The sequence below is a fragment of the Rhinoderma darwinii genome, chromosome 1 (genome assembly GCF_050947455.1).
Source record: "Rhinoderma darwinii isolate aRhiDar2 chromosome 1, aRhiDar2.hap1, whole genome shotgun sequence".
NCBI classification, from domain to species: Eukaryota; Metazoa; Chordata; class Amphibia; order Anura; family Rhinodermatidae; genus Rhinoderma; species Rhinoderma darwinii.
In genome coordinates this window covers 202836904-202855587 of record NC_134687.1, presented here as the reverse complement: position 1 = coordinate 202855587, position 18684 = coordinate 202836904, and the positions used below count along the sequence as shown (strand labels likewise).

Here is an 18684-nt window from a genome sequence, read left to right as displayed (position 1 = left end):
TCCTGGGACCCTCCGGGAGTTTGAACCGTGAATCAGACCTCCAGAAGGAAGCAGTGACAAAGATAAGTTCGCAAGACGCGGACACCATCCAGGTTGTGGAGGGAACACTCCCTCGGATGACTAGGAGATGGACAAAAACGGCAAAACGTTATCATCCATTATGTGGAAAGCTGAAACAACCTTAGGCAAAAAAGAAGTCACTGTGCAAAGCACCGCCTTGTCTTGATGAAGTGGGAAAAGGCGAATGGCAAGAAAGAGCTGCCAACCCAGAAACCCTCCGGATGAAGGTCCACGCAAACTGAAAAAAACACTTTCTAGGACAGAAGACTGAGAGCTGTCTAGCAAGGGTTCAATAGGAGCTAACTGTAAGACCTCTAAAACCAAATTGAGATCCGAAGAGTGGATTAGAGGACGTAAGGAGGGGACTGGATGTTCAACCCCCTGCAGAAATGTCTTGACGTCAGGCTTGAATGCCAATGGGCGACAGAACAAGATGGAACGTGCACACACCTAGCTCTTCAGGGAGCTGTGTGCCAAACCTTGATCCAGACCACCCTGCAAAAAGAAAAGAATGCTTGATAGAGAAAAAATGCAAGGGGGAAAGCAACGTAGGTAGGCCTTCCAGGTACGATGGTAAATGTTGCCTGAAGAAGACTTTCTAGCCTTAAGCAAAGTGAGAATAACACTCTGAGACCACGAGCCCTCAGAATGGCGGCCTCAACAGCCACACCGTTAAACTTAAGGACCTTAAATTCTGATGGAAGAGAGGTCCCTGAGAGATTGGCACGGAGCGGCAAGGGCCATGGGAAGTCGGCCAACAGGTATACTAAGTCTGCGTACCAACTACAATCTGGGACTATCAGAATGGCCCAAATCCCATCTGCATTAAGTCGTCGTCTGAGCCGCGGCAGGAGAGGCAGAGGCGCAAAGACATACAGGAGGCTGAAGTCGGACGATCGCGTCCATGGCGCAGAAATTAGTATCTCTTGCTCTGGAGATGATTGAACTTGGAGGCCATCAGGTCCACGTGTGATCCCACCAGTGTAACTGCGCAAAGGTAATGGTCTTGATAGAGGAAACCATGGTTTCAAGAACCTGCATGCAGAGGCGGAGTGACGTTGGAATGGCTGTCTGCTAGGAACTAATCTCGTCCTGAAGAATCGATAGATACTCTGAAGGAAGGAAGACCTAGCAGATAGTATCGAAGCCGACCCAAGAACGCAATTTGCTGGGAAGGAGACAGGCAAGATTTGGAGCGGTTGACAATCCAACCGAAAGGAGTGTTCAGAGTATTCTGAAGAGCCGTCTAGTTGTCCTCCCTGGAGGGGGACTTGATCAGGGTGACATCCAGGTACGGGGGTGACGGACACCCCTGGTGCGAAGGAGTTCCATTGTAACGGGGAGAACCTTCGTAAAGAATCTCGGGCCTGTGGCCAGACCGAAGGGAAGGGCCACGTATTGGTAATTACTGGACCATACCGCAAAGCGCCGGAAGCGATGGGGAGTTTGATAATAGGAGTGTGTGGATGTCCTTGGTGTCCCCTGAGGAAAGAAATTCCTCCTACTCCATTTAAGCAGTGACTGTTTGGAAAGACCATCCGAAAATTACGAACTTGAACGTGTGCTTGAGGTCCTGGATGGGCCGCACAGAGCCGCCCTTCTTTGAGGAAGACAAAAAGGTTGGAATAGAAACGCAGTAATCTGTAGTTTGAGTACCGTAATGATGACTCCTTGAAGTAGCAGAGGCGATTGCTCTAAAAAAAAAAACACGCTTGGAATCTGTGTCCAATATTTTAAGTCAGGTAGTCCTGCGGTTGGCAACAGACGAGGCCGAGGCCGTGCACACTCACAATCTTTTGGTGTGAGAGTTCTCCCTTAAGGTCAGACATGGCAGTAGTGGGGGTTACTAAACCACACACTACTGAGTGAAGGTGATTGCTGCCCATAACAAGAGATCCACTCAGGACTGCACAGTAATAGATACTCCTGTTTAGAGATTAATGGCTGCCTTCATCTAGTTCTGCTAGGATAAGCACACACTTCTACAGGGAGTAAGCAAAGTGACTGAGGCTAAGAAACCTGTAGGGAAAGAAGAAAAAAGGCCAAGGGCCGGTCCTACCTCGTTTTCAGAGTGCCTGATGTCCCTCCTGCAAAAATGCAACAGTTCTGGTCAGGTCCTGTGTCCCCATCGTGATTTGCCACTTTCGTGTCATGTGACAGGCCAATCAGAGGAGAAGGCTTAGTCCCCATGAGGGGATAGGGAAGAAGAGCCTGTCCCCCTGCTTGTACTAGGAAGCTGAAAATGGTGCAGCTGGCATAATGGCCCGGCCATATTGATATAAATGGTGCTGCAGTCAAAATGAGCCAAAGAGCCATAAACTACATGCTACTGAATGGTAGGTCCAGGGGACCTATACTACACACAAGGGGTAGGTGGGGGTAACACCCCCCCCATCCTCTGTGTTTGTTCTCCATCTCCCAGATGAGTGACCAGCAGGAGCACACCCTCAGTGTTACCTACTTTACTAATGGGACACTGGGTGAAGTGTTAGAGGTGCTCCTTAGGCTGGTAAGTGACAGAGGAGCTGACACTCTTGTCCCACTTGTCTTCACAGACAGGTTGGACATCAGTGAATTTTCAATATGGCATCGTGCACCCGCCACGAGAAGACACAGGTGTCAGTCTTCCTCCTAAGGACCCTAAGCTAAGACTAGCTGTCTGTGGTCCGGGTATATCCTGTAGGAGGAGTCCCTTTTTATTTATTGGTGGCAAGAGCAATATGTCAACGTTCTGTGTCCCCAATGTAACGAACAAGAAAATGCCTGTCTGTTGGCCTTTCGGTTTTAGATTTGTATCCTGACCCATAAAAGCTTGTTATGGTTCTGTTCAGTGCAGTGCGGTTGCTTAGGTAGTCTTGAAATCCAGATAAATATTTCTGCATGGTTCCCATGTTAAAGCATTGTTGAGAACTGCAGGTTATTTTAGTACTGCAGTTATGGCTCTGGCTTTTCACCCATCCCATGTACAATCTAACCCAGTAAGGACCTCCTAGCTTGTCTTCTGATCTTTGCGGCATCCTATATAGGCATAGATACTTGGTTTCCTGCCATCTAGCGTGCTGTTTCTCTAATGGAGAAAACAACCTGTAAGTTTGGAGCTTGGCTATTGGAGCACATAGACCCCTGCCATGCTTACATTATCTTTTCACATGTTTTCTAGATCAGAAAAAGAAGGGAAGGAAAAGGGCTAGAGGTATTTCTCCAATTGTGTTTGATAGAAGTGGAAGTTCTGCATCAGGCTCTTATGCAGGTATTCTTTCTTTCTCAGATAATTTTTCTGATTTCTTCCACAATAATACATTGCTACCGAAGGGAAATAGTAAAGCCCACTGTTGGCATGGGAATCTTTAGTGGGAAGGTCAGTGGGTTGTAGATGGCCTATAATCATTTTTGTGAAGGATTGGGAAGTTGTGATTCCCTTCGATTGTGTTGTATGTCTATGGTATTTAGATGAAATCCACTCCTAAATAGAAATTAATCGACGGGTCGAAAACATCTTAACCCACTGTGTAAATTACTTTGCGTCAAAAGTTTGTAAGTATATTAAACAGTCATGTGCTATTTTCCTGCACCAGATCGCTGAATCGTTAATTTTATTGATTTTGCAGAAAAAGAAAAAAACTATATGTAAAACAACTTTTTGTAGCATTTGAAAGCTGCTGTTTTGAAAATGTATATATTTTTTTGTCTGAACTCGCAATCTGAATAAATGTACTTTGACTAAACACAGGTTCAGAAAAGAAGCATGAAAAATTGTCCTCCTCTGTTCGCGATGTACGAAAAGGTATCCTTTAAATTTTCCCTTTTTTCTAATTCTCCCCCTCCAGGACTTGTCAATGTTATACTAAGCGGAGGATTAAAATTTGCTGAGTAGTTTGTATTTTAAACAATATCCTATTTTCCCTGGATATAAAGCATAGCTGTTAAGCTATCATTTAGAGCCACCCAAACAGCAGCTACCTCATTGATTCTGTACATACAGAATTGTTTTAATTTGTCTTTATTTAGGCCACTTTCACACTGCGTTTTATAGTCTCCGTTTGACCTATACCTTAAACAATTGTGGCGAATGCCTAACTGTGGCATCCATCACCCATAGACTAATATGGCATCCGTTAAACTGATACGTCGTGAACTCATGATCTTTTCGTATCCGTTGAACAGATCCCATAATAGTCTATGGATGACACATGCCACTGATAGCCATCTGTCACCTTTAGCCTATTATGGAATCCGTTTAAAGCCAATATCACACACCGTTTTGATGCAGTTTTTGGCTCCGTTTTATTTAAAGAGGCTCCGTCCCCACATTATAAGTCCCCTATCGTGTACATAATCTGATCGGCGCTGTAATGTAGATTACAGCAGTGGTTTTTATTTAGAAAACTATCATTTTTGACGTTATGACCTATTTTAGCTTTATTCTAATGAGTTGCTTAAAGAGGCTCTGTCACCAGATTTTGCAGCCCCTATCTGCTATTGCAGCAGATAGGCGCTGCAATGTAGATTACAGTAACGTTTTTATTTTTAAAAAAACGAGCATTTTTGGCCAAGTTATGACCATTTTCGTATTTATGCAAATGAGGCTTGCAAAAGTACAACTGGGCGTGTTGAAAAGTAAAAGTACAACTGGGCGTGTATTATGTGCGTACATGGGGGCGTGTTTACTACTTTTACTAGCTGGGCGTTGTGTATAGAAGTGTCATCCACTTCTCTTCACAACGCCCAGCTTCTGGCAGTGCAGACACAGCCGTGTTCTCCAGAGATCACACTTGTGACGTCACTCACAGGTCCTGCATCGTGTCAGCACCAGAGGCTACAGATGATTCTGCAGCAGCATCGGCGTTTGCAGGTAAGTCGATGTAGCTACTTACCTGCAAATGCTGATGGCTGCTGCAGAATCAACTGTAGCCTCTGGTGCCGACACGATGCAGGACCTGTGAGTGACGTCACAGATCTGCACTGTCAGAAGCTGGGCGTTCTGAAGAGAAGTGGATGATACTTCTCATCAGAAAGCCCAGCTAGTAAAAGTAGTAAACACGCCCCGATGTACGCACATAATACACGCCCAGTTGTACTTTTACTTTTCAACACGCCCAGTTGTACTTTTGCAAGCCTCATTTGCATAAATACGAAAATGGTCATAACTTGGCCAAAAATGCTCGTTTTTTAAAAATAAAAACGTTACTGTAATCTACATTGCAGCGCCTATCTGCTGCAATGGCAGATAGGGGCTGCAAAATCTGGTGACAGAGCCTCTTTAATGCCCAACTGTGGAGAGAATTGTATGACGTTGTGGAGAGCAGTGTATGACGCTGACCAATCAGCATCATACACTTCTCTCCATTAATTTACACAGCAGCATCGTGTTCTTACTACACACACACACACACACACACACACACACACACACACACACACACACACACACACACACACACCGTTACTCAAGTGTCGTGACAATGAATATACATTACCTCCAGCCAGGACGGGTTGTCTATTCAGAATCCTAATACTTAACTTAAGTTTGTGTGAGACTACAGCCTAGCCCAGCGAGATCTCGCTGTAAATGACAGCTTACAGCGTGATCTCGCGAGGCTACGCCTGCTGTGCAGTAAATCACACACAAACGTTAGCGAAGTGTCAGGATTCTGAATACACATCCCGTCCTGGCTGGTAGTGATGTCTATTCATTGTCAGGACACTTGAGTAAGGTTAATGTGTGAATATGTGGCTGCACATAGTGATCTAGCAGGATCACTATGTGCTGAGTACATGAATGGAGAGAAGTGTATGACGCTGATTGGTCAGCGTCATACACTTCTCTCCACAACGCCCAGTTGGGCATTAAGAAACTCATTAGCATAAAGCTAAAATAGGTCATCACTCCGTCAAAAATGATCGTTTTTCTAAATAAAAAAAACACTGTTGTAATTACTACATTACAGCGCCGATCTCATCATGTACAAGATAGGACACTTATAATGTGGTGACAGACCCTCTTTAGGCTAAAGAGGTGGTTTCAAAAGGACAAAGTATAAAGACAAAACGGATGCATGTACTTTCTTTTGTGTCCACTTCTGTGTTTGGAGCAAAAAACTAAGCTTAAAACTGTGATCCTAGCCTTACAGATACGTCATGAAAAACTATTGAGGAGCTCATTACGTATATGATAAATAGATGCCTGTGACGAATGCCATCCATTACCCATAGGCTCTTATGTGGGGAAAAAAAACAACTTCTGCCACGCTGTATACATTATTTTTTTTTGCATGGGTTGCCTCTAGATAGAATAGCACAGTTGACTACGCTATTCTTAACCGCAAAGCCTATGGGTATGTTTGACATCTTTGCCATGAGATTCCCGACGCTTACGTCAAACGTGTTGGGGAAATGCAGTGTAAAAGGGGCCTTAACTGTGACCCTTTGTGGTTACTACTTGTTTTAAATGCGTTTTCTGAGAGGCAGCAGTAAAACATGTACCAACTTTAAAATAAAACAAGCCCTGCAGTACCACTCCTGTGTAGCATTGACGGGAGAGGGTTTTCCATGAAATGATGTGATTTCAAAATTTTTATATTTTCCAGTAAGACTTTTTATATTTGTCAATCCTGAATTTTGAAAGAATGCTGACCTTGGAGGAGCCCGGTCATGACCTTATTGCCTTTGTGCCAGTAATTCTTCTACTCATGCTGTCATACCCCTGCATACAAAGCGAGAAAAACTTAGCGTGGGAGAGAACCATTTACCCGAAGCATATTCTTTCCCAAGAATGGCCTGGAATCCAACCTTTTTCAGAATCCCTGCAGCGATCAATGTGCTCAAGACCTGCTGACAGATCACCTTTTAGGGTGCCCGTTCACGCAGTGGCTGCGATGTGGTAGTGTCGAGTGGCAAAACTGCACACTATTTAACTTCTAGTTGGCACAGGTTTTTCATTCCTCAGTATGGATGGCACATGGTTTCAATGTGCTTTACATTTTAAAGCTGTTCGGCAAAAAAAACATCATAAAACGGCGTGGCACACTATCTCAGGCTGCTGTGGCTACGGGCACCATGAAAGGGGATTTATTGAACGCCCTTCTTTTTTCACGTTGGTGTATAATTTATTATTCATCTCATGTCTATCATTTTGTTTAACTTGAATTATTTTTCAGCAATTGTTAAAGCATTCCCTGCAGGTTTTGTTGGGCCCTGTTTACACCACATTGTGAGCCTTTCCATCGGAGGTATACATCAGGAGGACTCCCGACGTATACCTCTGACAGAAGGTATAGGCATACAGTGGGAAATGTCGCCCCCTCTTTCTCAACTGCGCGATCCGGGTAAAGGAATGACTGCACTATACAGAACTATGAGTGAGGATCACTATCTGGACTGTATGTCGGGGGCTACAGCGCAGAACGTCTGTCCACAAATACACAAGCGGGGTTTGGAATCCTCTTCAGCTGCCAGCCCAACCTCCCCTTGTGTCCACTCCTCTGACCACCGTGAATATGGAATCCGACCCTTGTGGTCGGTCTCTGCACGGGGGAAAACCCTTCCATGGTGGTCACTTGGCACCGGGAATCAGTCCATGCTGGTTGCTCAGGGCAGTGCTCGCACGGCGACCCGACTATCGGGGGGGGGGATAGGGGGTATTTCTGTGTTGTGGCAATTCCTGCTTTTTTTGGACAATTCTGGCATTGGAGCTTTCCTTGGCAATTTAGAGCTGTGGGTTGTGGCGGGAGGAATGGGTACTTCATTAGCGGTTCTCTGCAATTAAGGGAGATGGCTCAGGATCCCTGAGGTAGTGAGTGTGCGGCCAGTTTATAGAATACCAGAGTACACCCTTTTGCAGTCTGTCACGGGGAGTTGACCGTTACTGGAGCTTCCCGATGTATACGTTTAACGGAGGCCAGTGACTAATACAATGAAGTGACATCTTTCATCCATAGGCCATTTTGGCCTCCGTTAAATGCATATTTTATTTCTATGCTGTATACTGACGTATGCCAGTAAAGTGGAGGCCAAAGGGACACTCTTTTGGCATGTACATTGGGAGCTTTCCCAGCGTACACGCCAAACATGATGTGAACATAAACTTCGTTGTATATAGGCAACTGACTATGAACATGAACTTCCCGACGGCCACACAGGGCTTTTTCTGAGGTCGCACACATCTGTAAAAGGTGTTCGAATAGGGAACGTCTCAAAATGCAGTAACTAATATAATTTGTAAACTGCCTCCAGTGAAATTGGAGCTCACATTTTTCAACCAGGGTCCAATGATCAGCAAGACTTTTTGTGTGCCACATGTACAGGCACCATTGATGTATGCGGCTCCTGTGAGAAGTCCTGAGCTGTCTTGCCTGCTGTTAGTTTTAGTCTAGAATAGCTAGTTTGTATGTGTTCTCTAGAAATATTATTAGCTTTAGTATTTAAGTTATTCGTAGACCAGGCTTACCAGAAAAGGGGACTTTATTGTTCTGCCATTTGTAGAATTGCCGTTCATTTTTTATTTAATGAATAAAAAGTAACTAATTTGATACATATACAACATTGTTTTATAATGGCTTCTAATATAATATTTTCTCTGTAGTCAAAAAACATAACCTCAGTGAGATTACCAAGTAATGGGTGAAGAGATGTCCCGTGTGGTCATTAAGGCCCTGTTCACATGGAGTTTTTTGACACGGAAAAAGCGCCAAAAAACGGCCGAAAATGACTCCCATTGATTTCAATGAGAGGCGGACGCATTTTTTTGCCACGAGCGGTAAACGCTCGCAGTAAAGAGTCATGCCCTATTTTCGGGCATTTACGCCTCTGACCTCCCATTGACATCAATAAGAGGCATAGAAAGCGTATTTCACTGCGTTTTTGGCCGTGGCACTCAATGGGCCTAAGCGAAAAATCGGCAAACGGCGTGCGGGCAGATGAATGCCTCAAAATTCCAAACGGAATTTTGAAGCAGAATTTTCTGCCTTCAAAAAACTCTGAACTCGGCCTAAAAGAGTAAGCGGTCTGCAGTTTACCATCACTGCATACAGAGTCTGAGTCGGCCAGAAATGCAAATGTCTGGAACACTCCTGGCAAAACAAACGCTGGCCCACAATTATTAATAATGCAATAATGTACACCGTGAAACTGCAGAAAGTAGTTGGCAAGAATTGCACCTAATTTATTAAAAGGCGCACACCACATTAATTTTCTTCTAATTTTTTATTTTTCAGAACGAATAAATAAGATTAGATACATTCTCCAGGATGCCCGATTTTTCCTCATAAAGAGCAACAATCATGAAAATGTTTCATTGGCTAAAGCAAAGGTAAATCCTCTTCCTATTAAACACGTATCTTTATCTTATGGGAATTGTGTACAGTTTTAACGAGAGCCTCCTCTGTGTAGTTTCTATTGTGTGTTGCCGTGCCTATATAATTGATAGGAAAAAGCGACTGCACTGGGTTCACCAAAAACGTATTAGTTGTGTTGGGGAGTGGACCGCTCAGCCTTGTGGACCTCTAGTACACCAAAAAGGGCTTAAAGCAGAAAATTGAAGCCATTTCTGTAATCGGTATGTTGCAAAACACCTTCCTGTTTAACCCTTTCACTTCCAAGGATGTATATATACCGCCATGACTTCAAACACTTGCCGCTTCTAGACTATACGGACTAGAGCTTAGATCTTGGTATCCTATTCAAGCCTAGAAGCTCAATATTCTAGGTGCAATAATAATAACCCAGCACATGTTCGCATCCTGCTCCCAGAACTCTTCACTTCACGGTTTTGTCTCTGGGGGAAAGCTGCAAGTGATATCAGGAAGAAAGATCGCAGCCTGTTACTTTCATCTCTCTCTCTCTTTGTACAGCCTCCAGTAACCCAAGGGGAAGGGGGCGATACAGGAACTTATACAGTATGTCATCAGTAGGTTACAAATGACAGTGGATATGTGCTTTCTATAACCTTTTAGGAGGGGGAGGAGATTTTTTTTATTTTTATACCTGGTGAGATGAGCAGTTGCACATCTAGTCACCCTTTCCACCTTAGGCTGGGTTCACACAGAGTTTTTTTCAGGAGGTAAATCAAAAAACTTCATGCTACGGATTTATAGCATATTTTCACCCTTCAAAGGGAATAGGGTGAATTCCGTGTCAACGGCTATTTCATCAAGGTTTTGCTTTGAAATACGCAGCAGAAAAAGTCTGCAGCATGTGGACTGGGCCTTAATCTTTGACATTTTGGACAAAAAAAAGAACTCTAATATTGCTCATCATATTGCAACTTAAATTTTTTTTACATTTTGGCTTTAATGCAGGGTGTTTGGTCAACCTTACCAGTCAATGAGAAGAAGCTGAATGCAGCATTTAGGTCTGCAAGGAGTGTTATTTTGGTGTTTTCTGTAAGAGAGAGTGGAAAATTTCAAGGTAAGCATTTAGGAGTGCCTACTTAGTGGCCAGCTCTCATACTTGTTTTTGCAAAGCCATTCTATTAAAGTGTGGCTGCATTTGGATATTCCTTGTTCATATGTTCGATTAGGCTCACAATGGCCAGATTGATGCAGTTATGAAGTCTTTTCCTTATGCTTTTCCAGATCCTTTTTCCACTCTTTATAGAGTGAAATTTTGTTTGCATTTCACTATTTGATAAATTATACAAAAATAAAATACTTCCTGAATGGCAAACATATGGACATCACACGGCAACATCAGCGAAAAATAAGTTATACCCTCGTAATGCGGTACAGAGAAATCTGCTCAAGGCCAGAATTACCCGCATTCCTTTAGGAGATTTTCACAAGGCATATATTTCAGGAAGAAAAATACGAGTGATTTCAAGAGAAAACAGCCTCTGAATCAAGGTTTTTTTTTTCTAGCTAATTTTCGAATACTTTTTTTTAATTAATTTTTTTATAGCCGTTTTCTTTTAATTCAACAGTAAAAATATGCCACATGAACAGAGTATTTCCCACTAAAATCAATAGTAATGCTGAAAGTAGGCCTGAAAACAGCTAATAGGCACGTTTACACTCTGAAATACGCACGTTATTCTTCTTTTCTCTATGGACACACCTTAAAGTAGCCAAAAGAACCTCTGCAGAAACATCACAACCGTTATGATTACAATTGTCATTTACTTTCCCCAGGGTTTGCTCGGTTGTCATCTGAATCTCACCATGGTGGATCACCAATACACTGGGTTCTGCCTGCAGGGATGAATGCAAAGATGCTTGGTGGTGTTTTCAAGATAGACTGGATTTGCAGGTATGCTCAGACTATGTATTTTACATAGTTAAAGTGCGCAATCATACAGAAGAATGTCTTAAAGAGGCTCTGTCACCACATTATAAGTGCCCTATCTCCTATATAAGATCGGCGCTATAATGTAGGTGACAGTAATGCTTTTTATTTAGAAAAACGATCTATTTTAAACCACTTTATGAGTGATTTTTAGCTTTATGCTATTGAGTTTCTTAATGCCCAAATGGGCGTGTTTTACTTTAGACCAAGTGGGCGTTGTACAGAGGAGTGTATGATGCTGACCAATCAGCATCATGCACTTCTCTCCATTCATTTACACTGCACTAGCGATATAGTTATATCGCTATGTGCAGCTACATACACAAACGCTAACATTACTACAGTGTCCTGATAATGAATATACATCACTACCAGCCTGGACGTGATGTTTATTCAGAATCCTGACACGTCTGAATCTTTTCTGTGAGATTCCAGCAAGGCAAGCGTAATCTCGCGAGATTACGATGTACCCTGTTATTTCAAACGAGATTACGCTTGCCTTGCTGGAATCTCACAGAAAAGATTCAGAAGTGTCAGGATTCTGAATAAACATCACGTACTGGCTGGAGGTAATGTATATTCATTATCAGGACACTACAGTAATGTTAGTGTTTGTGTATGTAGCTGCACATAGCGATATAACTATATCGCTAGTGCAGTGTAAATGAATGGAGAGGAGTGCATGATGCTGATTGGTCAGCATCATACACTCCTCTGTACAACGCCCACTTGGTCTAAAGTAAAACACGCCCATTTGGGCATTAAGAAACTCATTAGCATAAAGCTAAAAATCGCTCATAAAGTGGTTTACAATAGATCGTTTTTCAAAATAAAAAGCACTGCTGTTACCTACATTATAGCGCCGATATTATATAGGAGATAGGGCACTTATAATGTGGTGACAGACCCTCTTTAAATGTCTCTTAAATCAGCGAAGGTTATCTAGGGCCTTTTCATCAGGAAATGGAAAGATCCAGAGTTTGACGTTTTCTATAACTATTTTGTTTTCCTAATGTAGCATTAACCCCTTCCCGCCACAGCCCTTTTTCAGATTTTCATTTTCGTTTTTTCCTCCCCACTTTCCAAAAGCCATAACTTCTTTATTTCTCCGATGATATAGTCCTATGAGGGCTTGATTTTTGCGGGACAAGTTTGTAGTTTTTCGTAGCACCATTTATTGTGCCATATAATGTACTAGGAAACATACCAAAAATGATTTGTGGGGTAGAAAATGAAAAAAACTGCGATTCCTCCATTGTTTTTTGCGCATCGTTTTTACGGAATTCACTGTGCAATTAAAACATTTATTCTGCGGGTCAATACGATTACGGCGATACCAAATATATGTATAGTTTTTTCTATATTTTACTACTTTTACAAGTAAAAACCTAAGTGTATAAAAGAAAATGTATTTTGTTGACAAATTCCGAGAGCCATAACTTTTTTTATTTTTCTGTCGATTAAGTGGTATGAGGGCTTATTGTTTGCGGGATAAGCTGTAGTTTTTAATAATACCATTTTGGTGTACATGCGACGTTTTGATCATTTTTCATTTCATTTTTTTGTAGGTGACCAAAAAATAGAGATTCTGGCATTTTACAATTTTTTTTTTTTTTTTTACAGTGATAACCATGCGGGTTAAATAATGATATATTGTAATAGTTCAGACTTTTACGGATGCGGCGATACTAATTATGTTTGTTTATTTGTTTTTTTGCTCTAGGGGGAAAATGTTGTTGTTTTTTTTAACTTTAAATTTAAAATGTTAGATTTTTTTTTTTTACATAAAAAAAAAACGAACTCCTTTTTATTTATTTTTTGTATTAGTCCCCCTAGGGGAACGACGACAAATTTTTTAATGTATTGCAGTATATTGTGATTCTGACAGAGGACATAGGAGCACAAACCTTCATTAGGCCCCCAGGCAGCCATAGCAACCATCTCCCCCCGCAATTGCGTTGTGGGGGGCGCGATGAGCTGTTAGAGGGGGTCACCCCCTCTTTCTAACTATTTAAATGAATCGGTCGTTATCGACAGCAGCATTTAACAAGTTAAACGAGCCGCTCGTTACTCTGAAGTGTCGGCTGTAACATACAGCCGACACCTGCATCATATGGAGCGTATGGATACGTCAAATGTCGGGAAGGGGTTAATAACAGGAGACAATTGCTCGCCCTCTGTATCGAGAGCACGATATGATTGAATTTCGAAATACAGTAAAACTCACCTTTAATTTTTCACTAGTGTAGCATAATTTAAAAATGCTTCTAAATGCCGTTGTTATCCTGTATCACCGCCAAGGGCTTAGTAATTTGGGGTATAATAGAGTAAAATTTCAAGTATATAATGTCTCAAGCCTGGAAATAGTTCGGCTACATTCACACGACAGGGAAAAAAACACTAAAAACTGATCAACTGTTGATATGTTCACATGCTTAAAAAAAATGGCTGAAAACATGGAGCTGTTTTCAAGGGAAAGCAGCCTCTGATTTTCAGCCGTTTTTTTAAGCAACTAGCGCTTTTTAGAGACGTTTTTGGAGCTGGTTTTCTATTGAGTCAATGAAAATCTTCTCCAAAAACAGCTCAAGTGGTGACATGCACTTTTACGCGCCATTATTTGAAAATAAGGCGTAAAATAACGCCCCGTCGAAACAAAACGCCGTATTTCCAATTGAGAGCAATGGGCAGATGTTTATAGGCGTTCTGCTTCCGATATTTTTTTAGCCGTTTTCAGGATGTTTACGGTCTGGAAAACGTCTGAAAACCGCCTGTGTGAACATACTTAGGCCCCATCCCATGCACACATCCCGTGTAATTACAGGCACGGACGACCGTGGGCTGTGCTCCCATTATAAAGTATGGGAGCACGGTCCGTAAAAAGCAAGAGAGGATATGTCCTGTCTTTTGCAGAAGGTTTCTACTGCACAGACAACAGAAGTGAGTGGGTCCGTAATTATGGGCGATTTTTACCTGTCGTGTGCACGGGGCCTTGGATTTTCATGACCGTTTTGCATCAGTGCGTCTCCAAATTTTTTTCATTTCCAGTGCGTCTGTCCATTTTTAATGGCTGTCATCCGTTTGCCATCTCTTTTTCTTGGCCGTTAAAAATAAAAAAAACTGGATTTCATTTGTCAGGGTTTTTTGTCTAACCCCCTAAAAAAAAAAAAAAAACGTGCCCCCATGTAGATAGCGCCAACCTCCTTGTAGATACCCCACCGTAAATAGTGCCACACTTTTTCTACTGTAGTTGGCGTCGCACACACCCCGTTCTGTGGATGGCCGAGGATTCCGCACTTAGAGTGAGTCTCTGACGTTACTGTCCAGACATGGCTGCAATTTTGGGCACCGCCACATCAAAGGTAAAAGATCTGCCTGATCTATATTACACAGATGTGCCATGAATGTCCGATAGATGCGGGTCCCACCTCTGGGACACGCACCTATCTGTAGAACGGGGCCCCTGAACCCCATTCTAGCTTGCTCTGCGGCCTCCCGGCCACTTCCTGGTTAGGTGGTTGGGAGTTACGGAAACAGCCGAGAGCTCGCTGAGCTAAGCGGTTTCCGTAACTCCCATAAAAGTGAATGGGAGTTACTGTAACAATGTAGCACAGCGAGCTACGCTCTTTCTGGAACTCGGTGGCTACAAAAACAGCGTAGCTCGCTGTGCTACGCTGTTTCCGTAACACCCATTCACTTCTATGCGAGTCAGCTAGGTCAAATAGGTCCGTGAGCCCGGCGGTTTCTGTAATTCCCGACCACCTAACCAGGATGTGGCCGAGAGGCAGCAGGAGCTAAGTAAGCTAGAATGGGGTTTTAGGGGGCCCCCGTTCTACGGATAGGTGTGGGTCCCAGAGGTAGGACCCGCATCTATCAGACTCTTATGGCATATCCTGTGGATATGCCATAAATGCCCAAGATGGGAAAACCCCTTTAATATTCTTAGGGGACCCCTCACAAGTACCAGGTCTGAAGCAGGGGGATGATTGTGATCTTATCACGCTGCAATCTTGCCAGAAAGAGCACCAGATTTGGAGGAAATGGTTTGCAAGAGACCCTCCTGCAGTGATTGCATGGCAGAAGGCAGTATTTAGAGTTCTGCTTTATGAAAGATTTATAAGGTGTACGTTTTAGTTTTATTTTATTTTTTTGATCCCGTAAACTGATGGATTTTCTCTTTACCTTTTCATTGAATAGGAGAGAACTGCCGTTTACAAAGTCTGCGCACTTGACCAACCCATGGAATGAACACAAGCCAGTGAAAATTGGACGAGATGGTCAGGTTAGATAACTTTATTTGTGCGTGCGTGCGTGCGTGTGTATATAGATAGATCTATATATAATAGTATTTCTCTCTTAACCTATATGGTGATTATCCATAAACCAGTCACTTCAATATAGTGTGAAACCTTCTCCGTGTACAAAATAAAAAAATAATTTCCGCTCGCCTTATAATTTTGTGGATCTTAACGCCTTCCCGTGAATTGACATACATCTATGTCAAAAGTGGATGGTAGTTCCTGCATGCTGAATGTAAGTCACCAGTGGGAGGGCAGCAGTGATTCACCGCTGCCTTCCTGTACTGAGCAGAGGGTTTCAGGTGAACTCCAGATCCCCACTAAAGCAGCCCAATCCATGTTACATTTTGTCATGGCACGTTGTATATTAACTTATATATACCCCAAAATCATATCTAAAAAATGTATACAACTCGTTCTAAAAAGACCTCAAACTGCAACATCGTCTTAAAATAAAAAGTTATTGCTGATCATTCCGGGAGGCAAAAATGGAAAATTCCCTTAGTCCTTAAAGGCATGGTGTTGCCAGAAAAACATGTTTTTTTTTTAAAAATTAAACATTTAGTGTGTGGGTGATTAAACATGGTTCAAATTTTTTTTATTTTTTTCACGAGTCAGGAAATAGTCAGGAAATATTATAAATTAATTCTAATTTATAATACTACCCATTTTTGGTCACTAGATGGAGCTAGTTCCCAAAATTGCAGCATTGCAACATTGGGTTAAAAGCCCTCGCTCTAGTGAGCTCTCAGCATCCCCCCCTCCTTTATCCTGGCTAGTGCCGGGATAAACGAGGGGTTTGAAAGGTTTAACCTCCTACACTGTGTGTCGCCATTTTTTGAGGTAACCCACAGTGTAGTAGGTTTACATACAGTAGTAAACACACACAAACACTAACATACATTAAAATGTCTTACCTGCTCCTGCCGCCGCGGCTCCCTCCGGCCCGTCCGCTCCCTTTGCTGCCGCTGTTCCATGTGCACAAGTCCGGAAGCCGCGACCGGAAGTAGTAATATTACAGTCCGGCCGCGACTTCCGGTCCACAGGAAAATGGCGCCGGACGGCGCCAATTTCGAATAGGACTGTGTGGGAGCGGCGCATGCGCAGTTCCCACACAGACGCCGTACACGGACGTGAATGGGACGGGAGCCGTTCACAGTCCCTATGGGACTGTGGCTGCCGTACTCCATGTCTGTGTGTGTCGTTAATCGACACACACAGAAATGGAACAAAAAATGGCAGCCCCCATAGGGAAGAAAAAGTGTAAAAATAAGAAAAAGTAAAACACAAACACACAAATGAATAAAAACGTTTTTATTAAAGCACTAACATCTTTAACATATAAAAAAAATTATTTGCCATGACACTGTTCCTTTAAAGACCACTAAGTTGTCCAGGCATGGGGCGGTTTTTCATACTGATGACCTATCCACAGGGTAGGTCATCCGTATATGATCGGTGGGGGTCTGACCCCAGAACCGATCAGCTGTTTCGACTGCCTCCGGCACCGTAAGTGTTACAGTGGTCGGTGCCAGAAGCAGATGGCTCGGTACACTGCATAGCGGTAGTATTGCATCTCTGCTCCTATTCATTTGAATGCTACCCGCACTGACCACTGCAAAACTTCTGTGCCAGAGGCAGCCGAAACAGCTGGTGAGATCATATACTGATGACCTATACTGTGAAAACCTCCCTATGCCCAGACAGCCCCTTTAAGGCCAAAAATTGGACCTCTATGGTAGCCCTATTATGGGTAGATTTTGTTACTGTTTTTTTTTTTTTCTTTTAAACCTAACACGTGTAAAATCTCTCCTATTATTTATGCGTAAGAGTTAAATGAGCCATGTGTGAAATGAAGTTCTACATCTAAAACCCTTGGCCCGTGGCAGGGCTTTTCTGGACGATCTCAAACTGTTTTATCACCACCACTCATGTGTTCATTCTACATTTGATAGATTCCCATGATGTAAGCTTCACACTGCATCAGCATTTCTCCGCTTGTGGAAGGGTCACATTGTCTGTCTGCCCTTGTCTAAGCCAAAAAACCTGGGGAATTCCTTTTTTTTTTTCTCCCGAAAGATGGAAAATCTGAACACTTTCTTATACCATAATGAGTTCAATGTGTTTATGCTCAAAAAGATAAAACATGGGCAGGTAATGTTTAATAACCGATCATGAAATGTTTTATAGTAACTGTCTGTTTCCAGGAAATTGAACCAGATTGTGGAACCCAGCTTTGCCTTTTGTTTCCAACGGATGAAAGCATTGACTTGTATCAAGTCATTCACAAAATGAGGCACAAGAGAAGAATGCATTCACAGCCGCGATCGCGAGGTCGTCCCTCACGCCGAGAAGCAACACGAGAAGTGGGAAGGTTAGAAACGTTCTTTGGACTGATAGTTGGCACTTGTGCTGGAGTAACATGACGGACAACACAGCACACATGTCGGTGCCAGTGATGAAGAGCAAAAATCCTCACATCAAGCTGCATGGAAGAGTTTGTGGCTTCATTGAGGATTTCACTTTGGTCCCATTCCTTCTGCCCCACCCATTCTCCCCCCAACCTCATGTTGCATTACGATTGTCAAGATCTTGGCGGGGTGGTTACTGCTAAGTCATGGAGAGCAGATATTTTAGACTAGAATAGACTAAACCTTTTAAAATGCAGAGTAAACAAAGCAGCACCCTTACCGAATGCATAGGGAGAATCCAGTTTGAGGAATTCTACTTTACCAAAAGAAAGTATGTTAATTTCTTGTTAAAAGCCTTTTCTTTCAGGTATAACCAAGGATATCCCCTATCAGATATGGGACTTTTATAATGGATCAATAATGGTGTTGCAGAAGATGCCACCTCCCTTTGGGGGAGATAAAGCTATAAAAAAAAAAAATGTTGCTTTGTTTTCAAGAGGAGCCTTGTTGGGACTATTTCCATATGGCTTCACCATGATGTGTTATAGAAGCAGATTGCAAAAATGTGATCTATACATAATCCCAAGGTGAATACATCTTGCTGAGATCCCGAAACCGGTTTAGGTTCTGTGGAAAGGGGA

The 18684-nt window shown here is 42.7% G+C and overlaps 1 protein-coding gene across 4 annotated transcripts in view; it reads left to right on the top strand.

Moving 5' to 3' along the window:
- Positions 1-18684, top strand: part of YTHDC1 (YTH N6-methyladenosine RNA binding protein C1) — a 76142-nt gene that overhangs the window by 40391 nt on the left and 17067 nt on the right. For 2 of the 4 annotated variants that reach the window (XM_075860823.1, XM_075860810.1), the window contains exons 5-10: positions 3791-3844; positions 9273-9367; positions 10356-10464; positions 11184-11301; positions 15532-15616; positions 17840-18006. In XM_075860823.1, coding sequence (XP_075716938.1) covers positions 3791-3844; positions 9273-9367; positions 10356-10464; positions 11184-11301; positions 15532-15616; positions 17840-18006 — 628 coding nt within the window. Of the gene's footprint in view, positions 1-3220; positions 3311-3790; positions 3845-9272; positions 9368-10355; positions 10465-11183; positions 11302-15531; positions 15617-17839; positions 18007-18684 lie in introns of all 4 variants that reach the window. The other 2 variants (XM_075860831.1, XM_075860816.1) reach the window with 2 other exon arrangements.